Below are 23,621 nucleotides of genomic sequence, written 5' to 3'. Positions count from 1 at the left end.
CATTTAAAATAATTTAAAGCTTCTGGGTGAGATTGACAAACTAAATTAACTAACTTTATTGGGAACAGTATGTCAAAGAGCTGGGAAGATCTCAACATTTATTAAGAAAAACTACATTTGTGCTTACCTGATTCTGTAAAATTTCAAGATTTTTCATTGTTGTCCCATTAATTGTCATGTATTCAGTTTCACTTGACAACCGTTTGAAATTGCTGGGGAGAGGAATTTCATATATTATATTTTAAATTTGCGCACAGACATAATGGTAAAACACTGTCAAGATTCTCACATTAGAGAATTAATGCGTTAGGCAAAGTAAAATAAAAAAAATCAAGTAAGAAATCAAAATCTATTCAAATAAATAAAAGAACTGAACACTAAGAATCTTTTTTAATTTACTGCCTGGAAAGTAAGATTTATGACTCTCTTCCCAGTTCCCTACAATGACTCTGGCAAACCTCAGAGTAAAATCCAGGCCTCCTATTAACTAATCCTGATCTATTAGATAGTTAAGGAAGTTCTCCTTCTTCAGCCTATGATGAAGTTGAAAAAGTACCTGCTTTTGTTCTGTTGCAATCATAGTAGGATTAGAAGCAGAGATAGGGCTAAGAAATAATGCTTCAAGAGTGGAACAGGCTTTTAACACAACTTATCAGCAAACCAGCATATCAAGAACACATATTCTTATTTTTTTACAACATATTTAAACAGGCTGTTAGTGCAATTATTTGGGAAAATAAAGTATATTTTAAATATCTGATTTAATTTTTAATATGAAATAAACATGACCAAAATTACCTGACTTTTTGACACTTCCTAACAGAAGATGAGACCAATCTAAAGGTTGCACTGGTTTAGAATCAACATGTATAAAATAATTGTATTAGAAGTGTTATTATATTAGACAGGAAAATTATTTCAGTCTTAGACACACATGCATGTGGTGGTTGGGACCACGAAGTGAAGTGCAAGGTCCTCATTAAATGCTTCTGACAAACCAAGTCAAGATTGTCTAGGTTAATCATACTGCTGACTGCCCTTCAAACAAAATCTAGGACACTATTGTCTTAGACTAAACAGAACGACTTGCTGGGTCAGATTTAAAACTGCTTTCTTGACTTTTCAGTGCAGTAAATTTCAAAGTCTCTTGGGGAACACTCAAACACTCAAACTTTTCTGTTAGATGCACACAGCTGAATTATTGCTATATTAAAACTAAGAACAGCACTAGAACTTTGAGAAACATGAAATATTCATACTAATGTTATATATTTATGGTGTGTGCAGGTGTTTGGATCTGCTGGCAAATTTGTTCCAAAATAATGGGTCAAATTAGAAGTACTTTCCGTGGAATTTTTTTTGCTGTTGTTGTTAAAAAGTAGATTCAACTGAGTCCCTCAAGATGTTCAATGACTGGAAGTACAGCAGACGCAGAACTGTACCCACAGTCAATTACTCTGTGCTACTGTGCTATCCAGCAACCAACAAAGCTAACCAGCAAAACAAAACCTTGGAGGCAAAAGCAATAGCACTTTCCAGAGTACACAATATTATAAGCAACCAAACAAAACTTCCTTTTATTATCTTCAGTCACAACTCCGGATGCTAGCAAAAATTAAATAGGAATTACTTCTGCTTGGCTCAGTTCCTATGAATAACAATGAATCCTACCCACTCTTCCAAAAACATGACTTCTCCATCTCAAACTCATCCAAACTGCAGCTTCACACACTTCCTGCATTTCAGTTTGCCACTACTCAAGCCTATGATCTCTTAAACCCAGCTAGGTAAGAACCATGCCATTCCACTACTTCAAAGCCAAAAGGTTACTTTTGGCTATTTCTATCAAGCCTCAACCACCAACAGGTGAGTTTCAGGACTGTGGATTTAGTGGTTCTAGCATTCCTCTGCGTCACTTGGCTTCAGACCACTTAACATGGAGTGTATTCTTCTCAGAGCAAGCTTGTTCTCTGGTACTGTTCAAAGACAATTAACTGTTCCACTGCAGAGTACATTTACTACTCTTTCAGGATCAGGTATGTTAAAATTGTTCTCACAGCATAAATTATGTGTGTTTTATATAACCCATTGCTTTATCTGAGTTACTCCACCCTACTATTAACCCTAGTAACTGAGAGCTTAGAGTATATGAATAATAGCCAAGATCAACTGCGCTATATACCAAACCAACAATTCCAGATGTCATAGCTTAAAACGCGTTTTGCTTCCACCCCCTCATCTTCCTTCAGCTTGGGATCAGAACTTGATAAAAACATGAACAAAGACAGACTCTTTGTAGGGAATTTAGAGACCAAATGACATAAGAAGATGGTTGTAAACAAATATTAAGTCAGTGTGGCAGAAGTGTGTGAGAAATTCTGATGTGCAACTGTCTGCCACTGGCCTGGACAGACACACACTCTCCTGAGTGGAAAACTGGTTGGATAGCCGGGCCCAAAGAGTGGTGGTCAACGGAGTTAACTCCAGCTGGAGGCCAGTCACAAGTGGTGTCCCCCAGGGGTCCGTGATGGGTCCAGTCCTGTTCAATGTCTTTATCAATGACCTGGATGAAGGCATTGAGTGCACCCTTAGCAAGTCTGCAGCTGACACTAAGCTGGGTGGAAGCGTGGATCTGCTGGAGGGTAGGGAGACTCTGCAAAGGGACCTGAACAGGCTGGGCCAATGCGCTGAGACCAATGGCATGAGGTTTAACAAGGCCAAATGCCGGGTCCTGCACTTGGGACACAACAACCCTATGCAGTGCTACAGACTGGGGGAAGAGTGGCTGGAGAGCTGCACGGAGGAGAAGGACCTGGGGGTGTTGGTTGACAGCCGACTGAACAGGAGCCAGCAGTGTGCCCAGGTGGCCAAGAAGGCCAATGGCATTTTGGCTTGTATCAGAAACGGTGTGACCAGCAGGTCCAGGGAGGTTATTCTCTGCCTCTGTACTCGGCACTGGTGAGACCGCACCTTAAATACTGTGTTCAGTTCTGGGCCCCTCACTGCAAGAAGGATGTTGAGGCTCTGGAGTGTGTCCAGAGAAGAGCAACAAAGCTGGTGAGGGGGCTGGAGAACAAGTCTTATGAGGAGTGGCTGAGAGAGCTGGGGTTGTTTAGCCTGGAGAAGAGGAGGCTGTAGGGAGATCTTATTGCTCTCTACAACTACCTGAAAGGAGGTTGTGGAGAGGAGGGAGCTGGCCTCTTCTCCCAAGGGACAGGGGACAGGACAAGGGGGAATGGCTCAAGCTGTGCCAGGGGAGGTTCAGGCTGGACATGAGAAAAAAAAATTTTCACGGAAATGGTCATTGGGCACTGGCAGAGGCTGCCCAGGGAGGTGGTGGAGTCACCATCCCTGGAGGTATTTAAAAGACGGGTGGATGAGATGCTCAGTGGCATGGTATAGTGGTTGATAGGAATGGTTGGGCTCGATGATCCAGGAGGTCTTTTCCAACCCAATGATTCTGTGATTGTGTGAAACAGCCATTTCCTGCATCAGTGAAAATAACCCTTCAAAATCCATTCTATGAGGATCACAATACCATAATTCCTTCTGTTAAGTGACAGTGTGACCCAAGTTTCAAAGAGCTGACTGCAACTGTCTAAAGTACTTAAACACCATAAAACAGAAAGGATGGAAACCGCTGGCAATTCCTCAATTGAGAAGCAAGGCAAGGTAGGATCGTGCCATCTGGGCTGAGAGAAATGAAAAGAGGAAGCAAAAAGAAACACAAGCTTCTAGTAAGATTTAGGAAACTTTTGGGGAATACATAAGAAAGCATTTCTTATTCATGAAATAACTTTTCAGATTAGAACCACAGTTAATGATGAGTATTAAAGGGTTACTATGGTTGCTTTAGGACAGTAAATTGAACACTAAGACTTTTATTCTTACATGTTACTTCCAAAATTGCATCGTTTTGGTCATTCTGCCTCCTGAGGAGCTTGCAGCAAAGGGCACTTTTCATGCTTTATTCATTATTCTCTCCATGGGAGATATTACAAATAAGTTCATGCTCAGCAATGCAGCCTAAGTGAATGCATGTTATTCAGATGAGTAGTTCTCAACTACTTAAATTTTGCAAATCTGTCAAAACTTTCCAGCAAAGCTGCAAGGCACTGTATTGAAAGCCTACTAAGCAGCAGGTTTTCTTTGCTCAATTGCCTTTTACAGACCTCTGGAGTCCAGGTCTTTAAGATTTCTAAGGGTGAATAAACCATAAAACAAACTTATTTATTTAGACAAGAGTTGCACGAATCCCTATTCAACTTTAAAGAGCAAAACCAATTCTCTATATTTCTCAGAAGCACTAGGTTTCTTTAGGCATGAAAGACACGTACCACAGTCTAAGCAGCTAAGAACATCAAGCCCAGACCATGTTTTGTATTTAACTAACCAGTTTTAAATTCATTAGCAAAACTGCCACGGGGCTAGAACTTCTGATTTGAGTCCCTGATGTGACAGAGTCCAGAAACTTCTGCCTAAAACCAGTAACAAAAACAAAACAGACACATACACAAAACTAAAGCTGAGATATACAAAACAGAGAACAAAGATATAAATGAGAGGACCTGCAAAGATTTACAAGAAGCAAAAACATGCCCATATTTTTTATCCTGAATTTATCTTCTTTTTCTCCACTGAGCTCACACCAAGGAGTGAGACTGCAACCTTATTCCACCCAGATGTCTGGACTCTCTCAGCCTGCTTTCCTTGCACACAGCCTCAGTACTCCTACAAGCTTCAAATGTCAAGGGTACAAAAGCTCCTACCTGCTGCCATTCTGCTGTGGTCACAAAAGAGATTGTAAATCCTTTGCTAAGCACTTCTTTTCTTGGTGTCTGAAAACCTTGCCTGTCCTTTTTCAGTCCGTCTTGCTCATGAGCTCACTTTAGAACATCCCAAAATAATTTCAGTACTCCTTTTCTCATAGAAAGAGTGGGTAAATAAACATATGTATTGCCTTGTATACATGATATTCCTGATATTGTCAGCATCCAGGAGATATGAAAGCTTTAGGAACACCATTCCCTCAATTTCTATGGCATTTCCCCCGAAAATTCAAGGATGTCCACCAATTTAAGCTGAAGGTCTTACATTCTGGATTCTCTCTTAATTTCATCTTGCCAACTCCCTTTTACCCCTTCTATAAGGTACAAACAAATATTTCTCCTCTTCTTGAACGCTTTCTTTCTTTCTTTCCCCTTCTCCTTCAAAACCATTTTAAATATCTCTTTCAGTTCTGACTCTGTATTCTATCTTTGCTGCCAGTTAAGTTTTCCAGTCTCCAAGCTACTACCCTCCACCTTCAGAAAGATACCTAGCTCTTCCATTCCCTGCATTTCTTGACATTCATCTATTACTGTTCAAATCAAAGAACTACAGTCTCTCTCTTCCATCTCCACCACGCTGGAAAATACGTAGGCCACACTAAAACGCACTGAGACATCTCCCCTGCAACAGCTATGCAACTGATGATTTTTCAAGCAAAACTCAGTACTTAATTGTATTTTAAAACCTCTCCTAGATATGTATCAACTTCTTGTCAAAAGCCAATAAAGGTATCTCAGCATGTAAAGGTATTGTAACACATTGATTTTAAAAACCTTGTATCATTCATTGTTAAATCTATTTTCACTTGCTGCTAGCTAGAGCTCTAATGCAGTCTAACCATATTCCAAGGTTCTGCTGTGGCAGAAATCTTTCTGTCTTTTGAATACCTTATTTTATTCAGAGTTTTAAAAGCGGATTTAAAAGCTTCATCTAAATATTACAACAAAACTTGTTTCCCCCCAGCTAATGAGGATCCCTCACAACTTATGTGACGTTTCATAACATTTACTATTAAATTGAACTGGATTTTTTTTTCAGCTGGGAGAATGTTTATCTGAAGAAGGTACAGAGGTACAAGGAATTATTTTTGTCATTCTTCCTATCAAGTAGGTTCTTTTCATCCAGATCTGTGTCACTTACATTAATAAACTGAAAACTATCTCACAATTCCAACTTCATACTCACTGACTCATGGGTAAATGCTCACTGACCTGAATTCCCGTAGGAATTCTAAGTTGCTTGACAGTGCAACGGAGGTATTTCTCTTTTATTTCCTGCAGAGCTACAGGATATCAATAAGCCTGACACCTTTCGCTTAAAAAGGCTTTCCCTTTTCAGTATTTACATAGTATTTTGCTGGCATTATTAAAAATATTGAAGTTGTGTTTGCCTCAGTATTTGGTCCACTATTCACATATATATGACACACTAAAACCAGCAAGTAAAATTCAGTATTGGGTAGTCAAAACAGTATGAGATTTAGGAAAAAAACCCAACCAAACAGTAGAATCCAAGCTTCTGAGCACAGAAACAAAGTTATCTCAAGGAATGTATTCTATTTCTTCAAAATGTATCATTATGATATCAAATATTTCATTGCCTTTCCACTCAGATACTTATACATCCACATAAAATCCATTAAAGCAGGCAAGTGTCACCTCAAAGATTTAGTGCTTTTCCTTCCCAGTCTGTAATTATACTTGATTTTAAGATGCAGCTATTAGAAATGTGACTGACTGCTGCTAAATAACCCTTCAAGCAATGATGTTACTTCTACTAAATTACTTCTACATAGATGACAGATTCCGTATTTCCCACATCTAAAAGAACATTCACCTTATGCGCACACAGGGCACTGTGACAAAAATGATGTATAAGCCTGACCATTGAATGGCCGATAAAAAGCCAGCCAAAGAGGATGAATATTCTTCCCAACCTCATTAGGTCTCATTAGATCCAGAAACCTCTTGTTAACGTCTTAACAATATTTGGAGAGGGAAGGGCAACTTAAGGAAGACAATCCATTCCAAAACCCAGAAACCCCAGGTATGTATAATTTCCAAATATTTTAGTAGATACCCAAAAAACTGTTTAAAGCAACATCTGCAGTCTATTTGTTAAATGCAGCTGCATTTAAAAATGTCTTATTTTGAAATTACCAGTTTACAGCCTAACTTACTTTGTTACATCCTGCCTGCTTACAGGACAGAGGAATACTGAGACAAGCAAGAGAATATTTTGCACAGGATCCATGACAGATAAAGCTGTTTTATTAAAGCATTTAATAAGTCTCAATGACATTTTCAAACCTAAGCCAGGTAGGATAGCAATTTCTTATATTTGTGAAAGTCAGTATAAAAAGATGCTTGACTGACAATATCTTTCTATTTTCATTAGCTTCCACTTGCGTAATCCTTTTACAAATTTTGAGTAGTCATTTGAGCATATCTAATAAACCTAAGAATTGCGACTACTTAAGGGAAGACAAGACTACTTCCATGTCCGTGTGTTTTCACAGTAACTTTGTAAAAAAGGTGACAGTCTATCTTCTTCATGATTACTCCTCTGTTACCATTGAGTCAACTCAAAGGAATTTTCAGAGAGCCAAGATATTTTGAACACCTGTTTTCTTTCTGATAACTAGATTCGCCAACCCAAACATACATGTTAAATAATGTTAAACATTAGCACATTAGCATTTATGCCTGTTTCCACAGCTATCAAAAGAGAAAATTATTTACACACCTCTGGCAAAATAAATAGATTTTTTTTTTTGAAACATAGCCACCAAAAAAGCCCCAAATTCTTTTCACAAAGTAAAACAGAGATAGAGATACGATGGCCGATATTGATTAACAAACGTTACAATTTCCCTCCTAGTATCTACCAGTTTTTTCACCTTGTTTCTTTTCAGTTGCACTTGGCAGCAGTACGTGTCCATTTACATCATTGCTATTAACGTCTAGACAAACATACTTCATAAAGATTTTCGTGAAACACCACTTAAAAAAAAAATCACTAGAGTCTTTAGTTTCCGATTAAGAGGTCAAATGTAAGACATAATTTTTACAGAGACTATATTTACCACCCTGGCAGGTGGGTTCATTACATTGCAAGAAAGTTGTCTGCTAAAACTGAAAAATCTAACACCGGTACATGTCTCGGTGCTTTGAACTGGAAGTTTATATAAGGCAACTTACCTTGGATAGTAAAGCATCCTTTCCAAATTAAATTCTCTGAGGTATGCAATTACTGCTGCCAGGGAGCAAATAACAGGCTTATCCAAGCTTAGTATTACGGAGAGTTTTTGAGGACCTAAAAAAAAAAAAAAAGTTATTTTTCTTGTTAATTCATTGCTTACTATTTATGTGTTTAAAAAAAAGCATGATCTACTTTTCAATTTCATCAAATAGAAATCTGTAATATATGTTCAGTGTTCTACAATACCCATACATCAACATTTACAGGGCTCGGTACTGGGTCCAGTCCTGTTCAATGTCTTTATCAATGACCTGGATGAAGGCATTGAGTGCACCCTTAGCAAGTTTGCGGATGACACTAAGCTGGGTGGAAGCGTGGATCTGCTGGAGGGTAGGGAGACTCTGCAAAGGGACCTGAACAGGCTGGGCCAATGCGCTGAGACCAATGGCATGAGGTTTAACAAGGCCAAATGCCGGGTCCTGCACTTGGGGCACAACAACCCTATGCAGTGCTACAGACTGGGGGAAGAGTGGCTGGAGAGCTGCACGGAGGAGAAGGACCTGGGGGTGTTGATTGACAGCTGACTGAACAGGAGCCAGCAGTGTGCCCAGGTGGCCAAGAAGGCCAATGGCATTTTGGCTTGTATCAGAAACGGTGTGACCAGCAGGTCCAGGGAGGTTATTCTCTGCCTCTGTACTCGGCACTGGTGAGACCGCACCTTAAATACTGTGTTCAGTTCTGGGCCCCTCACTGCAAGAAGGATGTTGAGGCTCTGGAGTGTGTCCAGAGAAGAGCAACAAAGCTGGTGAGGGGGCTGGAGAACAAGTCTTATGAGGAGTGGCTGAGAGAGCTGGGGTTGTTTAGCCTGGAGAAGAGGAGGCTGTAGGGAGATCTTATTGCTCTCTACAACTACCTGAAAGGAGGTTGTGGAGAGGAGGGAGCTGGCCTCTTCTCCCAAGGGACAGGGGACAGGACAAGGGGGAATGGCCTCAAGCTCCGCCAGGAGAGGTTCAGGCTGGACATCAGGAAAAAATTTTTCACGGAAATGGTCATTGGGCACTGGCAGAGGCTGCCCAGGGAGGTGGTGGAATCACAGGAATGGTTGGACTCGATGATCCAGTGGGTCCTTTCCAACCTAGTGATTCTATGATTCTATGCGAGGTTCCAAAATAACATAATTCCAAAGAATGTAGAACATTACAATAAAATAAATATGTTATGAAACATAAAACGTTTGACTCCACCAGCTTTCCTTCACAAAAATTACTAAATGTTGGCATAAGAACTGAATTCTGAAATCTCCATTACTGTAGGCAACATCCATGCAAGTTAGAAAGAATGAACGTGTACAGATGATTTATCTGCCTTGGCGAGCTGGCAAAATATAGTTTCATCTTTGTAAGAGAGCTACTTGTATTTGATGGTGTTTCTAAACAGTGCTCTACTACAGTCTGTGTTCCAGCTGAAACAACTGGAGAATTTAGTCCATGATATTTCAACAGAAAACATTATTTTTTTTAAATCCTGTATAATGTTTTCAGAGATGTTTTTAAGCTGTTCTTCTGTTCTTAAAATGTTAACACACATAAGAACTTGAAGAAAGATTTCAGATGTTAAATAATTTCCCTCAGTTGCTATATATGTGTGAATTTAATTCTGTCTAAACACACATCTTCAAGCTATAAAAAAGGGATGCTAGCCCTGTACTCATTTCTATTTAAATAATGTTCACTTTCAAGATTCACCTCCTCCAAGCTCAAAAAAGATTCCAATGTGCAGAAAATTAAGCAAAGGTGATAGCAAACCTGCATGGATGAACAAGATGCTTCTGATTAACTCAAACATTAAAAAGGAGGAGTATGAGGGGTGGAAACAGGGTGACCCAGGAAAAATATAGAGACATTGTTCGAGCTTGCAGGCATGTGGTCAGGAAAAACAGAGCTCATCTGGAACAGAGACTGACAAGGTACATGAAGTGAAACAAGACCTTCTACCAGTACACCATCAGAAAAAGTTAGACAAGGGAAAATGTAAACGCACGGCTGAAAGGGGCAGCAGATCTGGTGACATGGAAGATACTGAGAACTCAATGCCTTTTTTGTCTTGGTTTTTACTGGTAAGATGTGCCTTGAGGAATCTGAGGCCTCTCAGACCAGCAGGAAATTTTAGAGCAATGAAGATCTCTCCTTAACAGAGCAAGATCAAGTTAGGGAATGCTTAATGAGACCTGATGGGATGCATCCACGTGTACTCCTTTATCTATGTAAAAGCTACCAGGATGCATGCTTCAAACACATTCTAAATGACATACCTGTAGTACCAGGCACTTCCTTTGCATAGAAATCAGTGATCAGCTGGAAAGCATGGCTGTATTCAAAATGGAAGTTTTCCATCCTTTCTATCCTAATTCTGTCATCCCGTAACCTGCAATGCAAAAATAATTGACTTCCAGTATTTATGCTCCCTTCATGGAGAACACTTAAGTAAGTTACAAAGGGGTACTTTCTTCTTTCCTTTGTTAAGGATCAAAGGGGTAAAGAATGAAGGGATGTGCCCCTCAGGTGGGTTGGAAACATTTCTAAGAGTGTGGTGTTTGGTTTTTTTAAACTCTTTTTCTTTCCATTGTAAAAGTGCAAACAAATAAAACCAAACAGCAAGCAAGCCCAAAAGAAACTTGCAAGAGATTGTCTAGTTTGGTAGATGTGAATAGATTAATTATCCTTAATCTTAAAAGGCTTTGTTCTATGCTGTACAACTTGTTGCAATATTTACCTATTGCATCTTTTCCTAGATGCACCTCAACCAAAGTGTACTGTCCTTAGTTTGATAAGTATCTGAATACTTTTCTTTTCCTTGTGCTAAAGGACGTCATTTCTTTTGGTCTTTTTTGCAGTCCAGGTTGTCAAGGATGTTATAAATGATAACCCAGTCCTCCCAACAAGCCAGCAGTTCCTCCCAGTTGAACAATACAGTTGAACAAGTTGAGCAAATGTAGCAAACTTACTCTGTTCCACCGTTAAGCCAAATGATATCTCTTCCACGAATCCTTCTCTACTGTAAGCAAGTAATCGAGTTTTGTAGCAGTACAGGATTTCAGCTAGTTTTGCAACCCATTAGGAAGTAATCTAGCCTGTGTCCAGTGACCCCTGTTTCCATAGCTGCTTATGTAAGACAGTGGCAAAATCCTTTACTCATCGCAATGTGCCCAAGATCAAAGTTGCTTGGCACCTGCGCTTGAGTGTCAAGCAGTATACCTGAGACATCAAAACCTGACTCAGAGGATAGCATATGCATGTTCCTTAAAAGATACAGCCTTTCTACACCGGTTGCTTTCCCTAACTGCTCACCGAAATTAAAATCAGATGCTGCATTATCAATTTGTACAATTGTTAATGCAGCATTAAACAGATGTGCTAGTTAAAAAACAAAGTCACACACACTGCCCGCTGCAATCTTTCAGCATAATCACACAGCTACAGAATAAGCACTGAAGAAGTGTCCACTAGATATCTGCCAGTAAAAGATTTATATAAAACCAACTTGGCCTCAGAGTACCCAGCTTCATACTACCATGGGACATCAATTAACAGAATACTTGTAGCACACAGGAATTATGCCAATGACAGTGATTGTGTAGGTAGCGCAGGAAGGAAATTAATCAATACCCTTTTTGCAGGGCTTTTTGACTTCACAGGAAAAAACAGGTTTTCTGCCTTACATTGTATTATACACATTTCTGTCTGAAAGGATCAATATGCCTCTGGGGCTCAACTCTTAGAAACAAGAGTTATTTTCCTCTACTACATGTCAAACTAACTGAATCTTGAAGGTTTGACTTTTCTCAGCACATCCTAGATGATCTCTAGCTTACTTCGAGTGCCTTAGATTTAACTCACTGATCCAATTAAGCTCTCAGTCTTTAGACACTCTGGGATTCCCCTCTGCCCCACTCCTACACCGAATGAGCAAACATTTTTAAAGCAAATGGATTTCTGTAAGAGACAATTAGTTTGTATTCCTCAACCTCGGATCGCAATCAGCTACTTTCTTCCATGCATTTTTCACTTGCCCTAACCTTCACTAATACTGTGCTCTAACACATCCATCCATTTTTCTAAATTAGTACGTATACATACTACAGCCTTTTGCAAGAATACCACATAGCCTTTAACTTCAAACGTGTTGTATGATACCTGGAGGTTAGCAAAGCACAAGGGTTCTTCTGTTTACCATGTGTGTAGGGTCCTATACAGACCTTTTAAAACCAGGGTTTTATTATTCACTTCTACTTCTTACGTTTTCAGAACACTGCCTTCAGAAAAGCAAACCTTAGCAAGGTTTGCAAAGGTAATTTTTGGAACAAAAGTCAAAATAGGAGATTTTGAGGGGTAATTCATTGGATTATGCATGCACCTCCTGCTTGTTTTTAAAGTAATAGTTAAAAATTGTCATTTTCTGTGAGGTATTTGTGATTTTCTTTCATTTAACAAGCAAATTTATCCATCTCTTGAGCAAAAACTTTGGCAAATGATGGTTACAATCAATATAACTCGAGTGACTTATTATAGTAGTACTTTTTCCATCAACTATATTGATAGGAAATACTTCAAATTAGAATTACTGTGCAGTGTTTTGTAAAGATCTTAACGTATTTTAATATTTATATTCTAGATATTGCATCAAACAAATATCTGATACTGTCTTTCTGAAAGTAAGCATCTGATAGTTTAGAGAAAGTAAAAAAATTGAAAATTACAGATATCCATTCAACATACACAAAAATCTGGATTTTTATCAAGACATACGAAAACTAAATTTGCTGCAGGTTTGTATGTCTTGCTTTGTTTAGTCACATGATCACCCATAGGCCATTTTTCTGATTATAGCCAGAATAATATGTTGATAGTTATGTTGATGCTTTATCTTTCCAGCTACCAATGCTGATTTAAATCATAAGTCAATTCGCTATCAACTTTTGTAAACATCATTCTTGTCAGAATATCTACAATGAACTGCTGTGCAACTCATCTAGTATTTTACTGATATCCTTCCCAGTACCCTTGAAAACAAGCACTCCTAATAGTCCCATCATACTGATAAGGTCAGTCAATGATGAAACTCAACTTTTCAAAGCCTTTTTTACTTTCCTTGCACAAGTCCTGCTACCAGAGATGTTTCAGGGTTTCAAACTGCCAACTGGTGATACAAATAAACCTACAGTGCCCCCTATTAAAATCCTCTGCTCACTAAATACACTAGGATTTGATGTAGAATTGTCTTTCCTCACAAGATGAGTTATGGAAGTTGCTTGGAGAAATAATCATCAGTCACAGTTAACAATATGAAATCAATGTGTCCATAAATAGATGCATAAAAGATGGGATTCTAAAACCCACACATTTACACATACACACACACACACTTTTGCACTTATAATATAATACATAAGTTTATTCCAACCTATAGTGTTCTATGATTTTGTTACTACAGGGATAAAATTATACGTCACCTTACTGGGAAAACGAAAAAGGACAAACACTGCTGAGGTTTATCTCTCTATTCATCTGACAACTCAATGCATTCACTTAAAGAATCTCCGCTTACCAAGCACTGCACTAAAATTTGTGGGCAGGGGGACACCTCTTAAGAAAAAAAAACAAAAAAAAAAAATGCTAGAAGAATGTGAAACAACATAAATAAAACTAATTTACAGGGACTGACTCAAGATATTTAAAAAACAATAAAATCTTTTATTGTACAAATGACCTTGCATATAAGCACAAGAGCTTACTGCAGTGTGCTGAATAAAACTGGAGTCACTTCATTAATTGTGAATGGCAGAGCAGTAAACAGGCATAAAGTGCATAAAGATTTCCTGAAAAACAAACACATTCAAATTAAGTTTAATTAAAGCTCAGGAAGCCTGCCTACAGAAAGCAAATAGGTCCATAATTTTACCTTCCAGCTACTTTTTTGCCCCGCTCATTCCACTTTAGGACTAGACAAATACAGTGGTGCAGGCACCAATACTTTACATGTACATCCACATATCACAACACAAATTTGTAAACAATACAGAATTTGGGAAGCAAGATCTCTGTTCCTAAAATTTGGTATGAACATTTTATTTCCGATACTAAGCATAGATTTATAAAGTGCAAATAATTGCTATTTAATTTCTCCAAAACACTTTATTCTAACTGCTATTTTCTCCACACTTCTCACAATGCAAGCCAGTAAGATGACCAGTTTGTCACTATAATAAGAAAATGTGTACACTGCCTAACAGAGCATGGCAACTTGAATGCATTAGTCCTTTCAGAAATCCAAGTATACTGTATCATCTTCCCTTATTGATATGCTTTGTATAGAGAGTGTTTTATTTATCACCATTGTGTTACCTTTGCTATACTTGCTTCCAGTTCAAGGGCTCTAGGTTTGAACTTGTCTGTGAGAACTGGAGAAAAACTATCCTTCATTTTTTTGGTAAATCTTGGCACAGCACTCCAGTAGGTTCTCTGGCAAAGCCTCAATGACATTTCCAAACAGCTATTCTTTTGGCACTGAGTGCATACATTTTTATAAGCACAGGGGTTTTTTTTTCTCCTACCACAGTAAAGTGCTTTTCCACATTTGCCCTCAAGAACTTTCAGATACCAGAAATGGACAAAAATGTTGTTGCAAGGAAAATGGCAGCACGGTCACCTTCTTTGAGTATCTGCCACTCTCAGAATGATATAAATCACTACTGCCTGTAATAACCTAACAGTAATTACCACACATAAGCTACCAATATACTATATACAACACATTATCCTATAAGACCTCCAGCTCTTCAAACATCCCATTCCAATCCCCTCATTTTTGCTAGAAGCTGCTGAAAAGGCTGCAAGCAACTACCTGACACACTTTATTAGACAGACACATACATACATACACATATATATGCACACACATGTATACTCTGCATCTATAGACACACACAAAAACTTGGGGAAAACTCCTTGCTTGCCTTTTACAATCCAAACTATCAACACTTCTCAACGTGGGAATCCTGATTTCCTTCTAGTCACTTTAGCAAAACTACAGCTCAAAAGAACTTGAACCATACCGACAAGCCAAGAATAAGGATTCAAGAAATATGAAGAAAACATTCTTTAGCTTTAGGAATCCAGAGACAGGAACTGTCAAGGAAGTAAAGCAAAGAAGCTATCAGGAAAGCAAAGGGCGGAGAGTCGTGTAGGCACTGTATGACACTTTAAGCCTTCTGTGAGAATCAAACTGGACAAAACAAACAGTTGTGATCCAGCAGCTACTGCATCCAGAAATAAATACAAAGTAGACACTCATGTCATGGAAACCTAACAGAAAAGATCAAGAACTGCTAGAAAACTATTTCTAAGCACTTAGATTAATGCAGAATGAGTAAATAGCTAGCATGGATGTGTCAAGAAAAAGAAAATCCATTCAAATCAAGTTAATTTCCATTAACAGTGGAGGAACAGATTCTATGGACAGATAGGAAGCAGATGATTTCTTATCTGTTTGATTTTAGTGAGGTTATTTTATATTGTTTCAAACAATGTTCTCATAACTGATCTATGGAAGCACAGTTTACACGAAAGTACTTATTACAAAAAGGGTACAAAACTGGCTGGAGAACAGTACTGAGAATTGTATTGGGGTTCACTGTCAAAACAGAAGAATTTGTTTCGGAAAGTTCCATCAAGCTCAATACCATATCGTCAGTTATCACTCAGATAAGAAAACAGAGGACAACTCCAGTCAACCTTCAAAGGGCATGAAGTTGAAGTGACTGCAGAGAATGTTAGAAAACCAGATTTAAACTCAAAACAATCTGGCATGGTGGAGAAATTACCTAAACTATACAAAGCACACCTCTGAGTAAACACATGCACAAGCAGAACAGCAGATGAGTAGAAGCTCTATACTTGTAATGTAATAGCTCTTCCCATTAAATATCCAAAGTGCATTTAGTTTACTTGTGAAATGACAGACAGCAGTTCATGTCCAATGAACAGCATTATTTAAAGTGATCTTTAGTGCTTTGTGTATTCAGCTCACATAACTGCTCTTCAGAGTCAGCACAGCATCTTCTCCACGCTTCCTGCAATATTTCCCTCTGTGTTTTACAGGTACTATAGAACATGACACTGGGAGGATGCAGCTCACTCTGATTTGGTTTTATCAGGAGACTGAGAGTACATTGGATTAATCTGCCATGTGCTAGTTTTTGCTTGGCCTGATGTGCTAGAGACAGCTTTGTAAACCACTGTGTACATTTGTCCCCAGAATCACCACTGCCACTGCAATTCCTCCACTCAGGATTATCCAAACCAGCAAAAATCTCCCTTCATACAAGGCTTCAAATAAATTAAACTAAAAAAACCCAAATCAACAACACAGAACAAAATATAGAAACACATCGCCTAATATCAGCCACACTACATCAACACCAATGAAACAATGCTTCCCCAGTTATACACCATCATGGAGACACCTCTTTCTGAATCAAAGTGTGAGCAAATTGAGAGCTAAGACATAGATCCAATCATTTGCTTGTGATAGCTTTGGATTGCTCCTGTGGCTTGCTTCTCTTTTCTGGACTCCACCAAGTCTCTCACAGCAGATTGTATTTTGTAACCTGTGGCTATTCCTGCCCTGAATCTTCTGACGTTAGTTATACATTGGCTGTAGAGCTTCTCTGACCCTACACCAAGCACTTGGAGCATGCTATGACAGAAAAAAATCATGGTGGAGAGAGAAAAAAAAAAAAAACTTTTGCTGGTTTAAGTGGTGAAGTGCATAGCAACAATAAAGTGAAAACAATGGCAATGGTGACATTTAGCTCTGATCACTGTTTCTAAGGGAAACTACAGCAAAAGATTTTAACCAGAAAGCTTTAAGACTACAGTCTACTGTCTCAGGCTTGTATCACAGCCCTTTTCCAATCTTCCCTGGGGCCAAAAGCCTTTTTTCACTATTAGGAGTCTCCTAAGTCAACAAGAGGACTCATCCCTTAGAGACTTTCACTGCCTGACCCCTATGCCCTCTCCATCTCCAAGTTTTCCTGTTTTCACTGCTTAACAACTTGATTTTGAATGTCAGCAACGATAAAGTGAGCAAAGTAGAACCACATATTCTATCTTTAAAACTGCAGAAATTTCTGAGATACCTCTTGAGGTCATGCTGTCCAGCCTTCCACTTGAAGCAGGACCATCGCCTACATCCAATCATTTCACTAAACTCTATAAGTGTCTGTCACCGGTATAACAAAGGAACTGACAGAAATGAGAAGCCGGTTGCAAGAGCAAGTCCAAGGTCAGACCAAAGTGAATTTAAAAATGTAGCAAAAAAGAAAGGCCTGTGGATGGAGCAGCCACAGCTGCATGAACTACACCCTGAACTCCCACAGAGAACAGCACAGGACAACGGCACATTTATCTGCTAATGCAGTCACACGCTAAAAGGAAATACTGCAGCATGAAAAGCAAAACAGTTTTAACTGCTCCTTACTGAAACCATGATGACGAGCTAAGCGCCAAAGTTTTCCAGTACGTGACATGCACGTAGAAAACTGCTGTTCTCTGGAAAGTATAACAAAAGTCATGTTTAGGGAAAAGAGATGTAACATAGAGAAGCAATATCAGGGTCAAAATTAAGAGTGCCATCTATACAACTACTTGGAAAAGAAAGCAGAAATATAACCCAGGAATTATATCAAAAGCAGATTAAAATAATTACATATTTCCCTCAGAAGCCAGCTATACTCTACCTTGAAATATTTATTTTCACAGATGATGCCCTACTGCAAAATACTGTTGCATTTGCTCATGTAAAGAAACACTTCAGATAATTCCATATTTGACCATAAGACCTACATCAATCACTTAATACCATTTAAAATCATCCTAACAGAGTGATAATTGACTCTGAAAACTCCCTCTAAACTATCATGCTTTTTAACTACAAAGTACTTGCAAAAGAATGTCTACACCACCAGACTATTGGGTGGCACACAGAAAAATTGAGCTCTGCATTACATATTCTATAACTAGAAATATTACAACTTTATCTTGCATCATTAAAACAAACATTCAAGTGCTTCATAATTTTTAGCAATTAATTAAATCACAGGAAGAAAGTGACTATAGCTAAAATACACCAAAAACTTCTGGACAGGTGATGACAGAACAACCTTGAAATAAAACAGACTCTTGAAACTCCAATATAAATGTGAATTGTGAATTTTAGTCTACCACCTTGTTCTAAATGGCAGCTTTTCTGCTACCCCCATCACGTCCTTCACTGTGTTATACATCTTCCAAAGGTGAGCATACTGCTCTTTGCTTCACAAGATCATATTTTGTCTCATCATACTTGTGATGACCAACAGGAACATCAAAATTTTCCATTCTGAACAGCAAAAACTTTCAAGCACAAAGCATTTTCCTCTGTTTCTCTTCTAAGCTTTTCTGGAAAGGCTTCCCACCCACCAGATCTTGCAGTAAAGTTATAACCATTGTGCTACTGTCAAATTGCTGCCTACTGTCATTAAAATTCACCATTACAATCCCATTCCAGGATCAAGCTGATGGAGAAAAATTCAGTACAGCATAACTTATTCAAAGACACATCTTCCCTAGTAGCAGAAGTTAGGGCCCAAATCCAGTTTGAACAATGTCAAGCTCAGTGCTTCAAAATGTTTCCAACCCATTTTAATTATTTCCCTTTCGCTTATGCTGTGCCTGAGTAAAAATCGCTTCGGCAGTTTTATTTTAGTACAGTTGAAATACCACTGGCCCTCAAAACATTCAAAATTATCTGGAACCTATACACATTTTGGCAAAACATCTAGTGCTTTGTCCAAGAAACGAAAGCATTTGCTAGGTAAGGCTGTTAAAATAAGTAAAAATTAAAAGCAGATGGCTACAACACAACATATTTCTGGAAAGAATCTTGAATTCAAGTTAGTGACTTAGATTAAAGAAAATCCCAAATCAAAGCTGAATATTGCAGAATGTATGAGACAGAAAATTCACAGTGGTTCTGAGGAGTGCTGCTAAAGCATGAACTGTGCATCTGCCCAAGTGACAGCTAAAAAGATATTCTACTAGCACAGATTGACAGCATAAATACAAAGTTGAATGGAAGACATCATCTGCTTATGAAACACTGTTTCCAATGATTATATAAGAAATAATGGAGATGGTGACAGAGCAAGTCCATCCGTGTATCTGCTATAAATCAATTTGAACTAACCTCCCACACTACCACCACAACTCTACCTGCCAAGAACTGTCAAAAACATAAATCCTGTTCTTTAATCAGCATGAGAATTGCTGTGGAAATTTACTAGATGCACTGAATATCCAACACAGATCACACAAAGAAAGTATACTGCTTCTGCAATCAAAAAGGCCATATCTGGATTTTCTACCCATCACTGCATTGCAACCATCTAAGTTAACAGCCCTGAAGAAGGGCTCTAGCTACTGTTCTCTACAGCTACTGTTCTCTACAGGGCTCTTACACTTCCTGTCATCTGCAAAGACACAGTATGCCCCTCACTTGGTTTTAAGCTTTGTGTAAGGAAAGCTCAGAACCTTTCCTAATAAATACTTGCATATGCACTAGCAAAAAAAAGCAAAAGGAAACTCTTAAGAGAAGACAATCTAGCTGTTTTATTGGGCTGGATTGCTGTACTAGCAGAGAGAAAATGTGGAGATCCCCTGGGGACAGACTGAAGGAGGGAGAAAGCCAGGGAGCAGATGGTTGTACTTTCCACACAGATGTCATGTGGGAATGGAAGAGCTGAAAGGCCTCCAGGAAGAATCTATCTATGCCTTGTCTGTATTACAAAAAGTAATATTCTGACCCCTGTCTGGAAACTGATCAACAGTCAAAATTAGCTACATGTAACTAATTCTGCCCTCTGACCCATAGATTTGCGTTCACAGCTGGAGAACCTCTGATACTCCAAAGAAACTAGTCAAAACTGGAAAATTTCTTATTTCAGTTCACTAGAAATGCAGATAACTGTTCAGAGCAGAGACAATGGCCTAACATTTCTCCTATACCTTCCTCAGCCAAGTCCTGCCAGAAGAAACTCACTCAAAGTTCTCAAAGTCGCAGATGTCAACTAGCAACACATATGTGAAAAAATCTCCCATAAAAAAAAATAGAAAAGCTAAATCCTCTTGATAAACACTATGGATTACAGACCAACTAAAAAAAAAATACACGGGGAGGGGGGGAGGGAAAGAAAAGAAAAATTCAGCCCATAGTATCTCACTCAAAATTAAACTTGAAAGAACAGTATACACATTACTCACATTACTGTGTTTTCAAACTATGCTGATATGCTGACATGTCACTACACCTGGCACTCAGGCAGAAAACCTGCGATTGTTCTTGAATTCTTTGCTTAAAACATTGCATTATTCCAATAAGTTATAAGAAAAATAAAAGGAGAAATTCAAAACACGTCTTGAGGATCTGGATAATTTTACCCAGATATTTTTGCATAAGATTTACTTAATTTTTTTTTTTCAATTAACTCTCTGAAAAATAAGTATCTGACCTATATCCAGACCTGAAACTTCTGAATAGCCATTCCCCAGGTATTACCCATCATTAAAAAGAGGAAGGAAATATATTTAAGCTGCAGAAGAAAAGAAAACGAAGAGCTTGATTCTTATATACCACACAAGGCTCCAAAGTCCGAGTCTTACTAAATAGGTCTACATGACCTACCTGGAGGAACAACACACCTAGGCTACACCGTAATATGTGTAATTCCGCTAGCAGAGGTGGAGAATAACACGGAGAACAAAGCTTCACAGCTACTGGTATCCATACTAACAACCTGTTGCTCGTTTTCCATTTCCTTTACAATCACATCTCAATTACTCTTGTCACTTAAATTTGATTCTTCCATTCAGGCAGAACACTAAGAGATATTGGTACGAATTTTGTGCAAAGAAAAAGCAGAGAGATATACCAGGATAAAGTCATTTGAATTCCATGAAGGCAAATTATTCCTGTGGAAGTGCAAGCTAAACTGTACTGGGCCACAGTAGCACAAGGATGGTGAGAGATCAAAAGAAGTGATCCCACTCCGCTTGGTAATCCTAAAAATCTATCTGAACCACACTGAGTCCAGTCTGGGCCTCCAATACAAGACACCTATCAACAAACTAGAGGGAATCCGGGGGAGCTTTTCAGACAATACGACAAATGAGGACAGACTAAGGAAACTAAACTTATTTGGTGTGGAGAAGGCTAAGGGGGCATGTGCTACTATCTAAAGTGTATTTAGAAAAGCCTGAAGTAGATTCTTGTCAAAGGCGCACAACAGAAGGACAAAACCAGTAGTCACAATCTGCAACTTGTTCAAAATTCTGTACGGCCTTGACGAGAAAAACTGTCTTTCCTGCAAGACCAATTAAGCACATAATCAGGCAGGTGCTATATAGAGGGTGGTGAATTCCCATCCTTGAGGATTTTCCAGACTGAGCAAAACTGCCTTTGCATGTAGCCCATAACTTGCAAGCCTTTTTATCCTTTTCCAAGGAAGATCCAGCTGTGTGTTGCTACAGTGCCTTTTTTATAATGGTCATACAACTTCATAGAGCTGGAAAACTGTATTAAACCTGATTTTCTTCCAAAAAGTGACTCCATCTGAGCTCTCCAGTTACAACTAAAATGAAGAGACTCCAATTCCAAACTCAGAGATATGCAGTGAGATACTACCTTCAAATCTAACACAACAGGCAAAGTTCTGCTCTATCCCCACTCCTTTGTTCTCTGCTGTTCCTGGAGATATTCTCTGCCATTACTGCCAAGCCACGACAGCAGCCTGGTTTCTGCTGCAGTTTCTCTCCCAGTGTGACCAACACTCGTCCTCCACTCCAGAAGAATTTAGATTTGTTATTATATTGGAACGAGCAAGAAGTCCCTGAAGAAGTAATCTGAATGAAAGCAAAAAAAGGAGCAGGAACTTCTGCTACAGGTCTTAATTTAAGAATGTATATCGTATCCATTCTCCACAACAAAACCACAAGGGGCTGCAGAGTTTTGGTCATGTGCACTAATAGCAAATGGTATTTTAAGACTACTAACTCAATAAGAAATTTGGCCCTCATGCATTAAAAAAGACCTGCAGATGTAGACAGGGGTTCAAAGAAGTCCTCAGACTCTGGCAGTTCTGTGTTAATCCCCTGGAAGGCCAAACTCTGGTTTTCTGGAAAGACAGCTGCTGAATTTGGTCATGATTTTACTTGCATTGGCCCAATGGAAACTGTAGTATCTATACAAAAGCAGGCTAGTTACAACCCCACTGTTAACTGGATACATTCCAAGAAGCAAAAGAGATTCTCCATTAGCAAGGGACCTCTGTAGTTCTAATCATCTCAGAAAAAAAACCTGAAATACCGAACAGTTCCATGAGGCCCTTCTTGTGCCTCATAAGTTCGAAAATCGTGAATGAACACTGCAAACCTAACAGAGAAACCATATTCTACCTGCGCAGAAAAGACTCATAAATTTTACGTTGTTAAAGCACACCAATTTAACAAGATAGAACATGTCTTCGATATATGCCTATTTACTGCTCTCAATACACAAGCCTCATCTGAGAACTGCTCTGCTATTAGAGGACTTCTGGTGTGAAGAAAAGGCGACCACATGTTCAGCTTTAGTCATGTAGCACTCCGATCTGAGAACAAATCACTCTGCTATGCTAGCCATGTAAATCATGTTTTAAAAGGGGTTTCTCTGCCAACTGGTAATGTAGCCTGCCTCCATAGCCACATGCCTGCAGACACTGGTCACTCAACATGCACTGAACTAAGAAACTACCATTTAAATCTCACTGCTTGAGCAGAATTTGGCATGGGGAACTTCTCATCTGTCTCAGATAAGAAGCTTTACATGTTTTGTAATGTTTTTAGTAGAGGCTGCTGGACAGAAAACAGGAAACAGGTGGCTAGTCAATTACACTTTTAATTAATATTTCTTTTGATAAGCCGATACAGATTTAAGAATCCCTTTAATGTGATGAAATGAACTTGTTAATTTTTCAACAAATTATTTCAAGCTTTTCTGTGAGATGCAAAAAAGATGTTTAAATATACTGACAGTTCTAATAAAATAAATATGAAGACCATTAATAATTATGCCCTCTACGTAAAAATTTTCTTTTCACTGCCATATTCCTGTAAGTAAGAATGGTACATTCTAACCATAAATGGCCACTTACCTTGATTTCAAATTCTACAAAAAGTTAGTTTAAGTGGAAAAGTAGGGAAGTTATTGTTCCCTTGGCTTAACCTAGTATCTAAGTTACAGATGCTGTACACTACGTATTTTTCATACTAATGTTTTCCTAGGATTTATGATCAATGAGCCAACAGCGAAAAGCTAGTTAAATTGCTTTACAAGTGGCAAATGCATTGGAAGGAAACAGATGAAGGCAGTGCAGGCTTAATGCTGTACTTTTTAAGAAAAAAAAAAAAAAGAAAGAAAGAAAAAGCAGATCAGAATTCAAACTAAAACTCAGTTTCTCA

At 38.6% G+C, this 23,621-nt stretch overlaps 1 protein-coding gene across 2 annotated transcripts in view; it reads right to left on the bottom strand.

Moving 5' to 3' along the window:
• The window catches only part of MSH3 (mutS homolog 3), a 112,848-nt gene that overhangs the window by 63,837 nt on the left and 25,390 nt on the right, over window positions 1-23,621 (bottom strand). For both annotated transcript variants that reach the window (XM_054053713.1, XM_054053712.1), the window contains exons 9-11: window positions 10,343-10,455; window positions 8,031-8,145; window positions 128-212 (exon numbers count right to left, since the gene is read on the bottom strand). In XM_054053713.1, coding sequence (XP_053909688.1) covers window positions 128-212; window positions 8,031-8,145; window positions 10,343-10,455 — 313 coding nt within the window. The remainder of the gene's footprint in view (window positions 1-127; window positions 213-8,030; window positions 8,146-10,342; window positions 10,456-23,621) is intronic.

The sequence above is a fragment of the Cuculus canorus genome, chromosome Z, assembly GCF_017976375.1.
Source record: "Cuculus canorus isolate bCucCan1 chromosome Z, bCucCan1.pri, whole genome shotgun sequence".
Lineage (NCBI taxonomy): Eukaryota > Metazoa > Chordata > Aves > Cuculiformes > Cuculidae > Cuculus > Cuculus canorus.
Note: the sequence above shows the minus strand (reverse complement) of the source record. Positions and strands in the feature narration are given on the sequence as shown.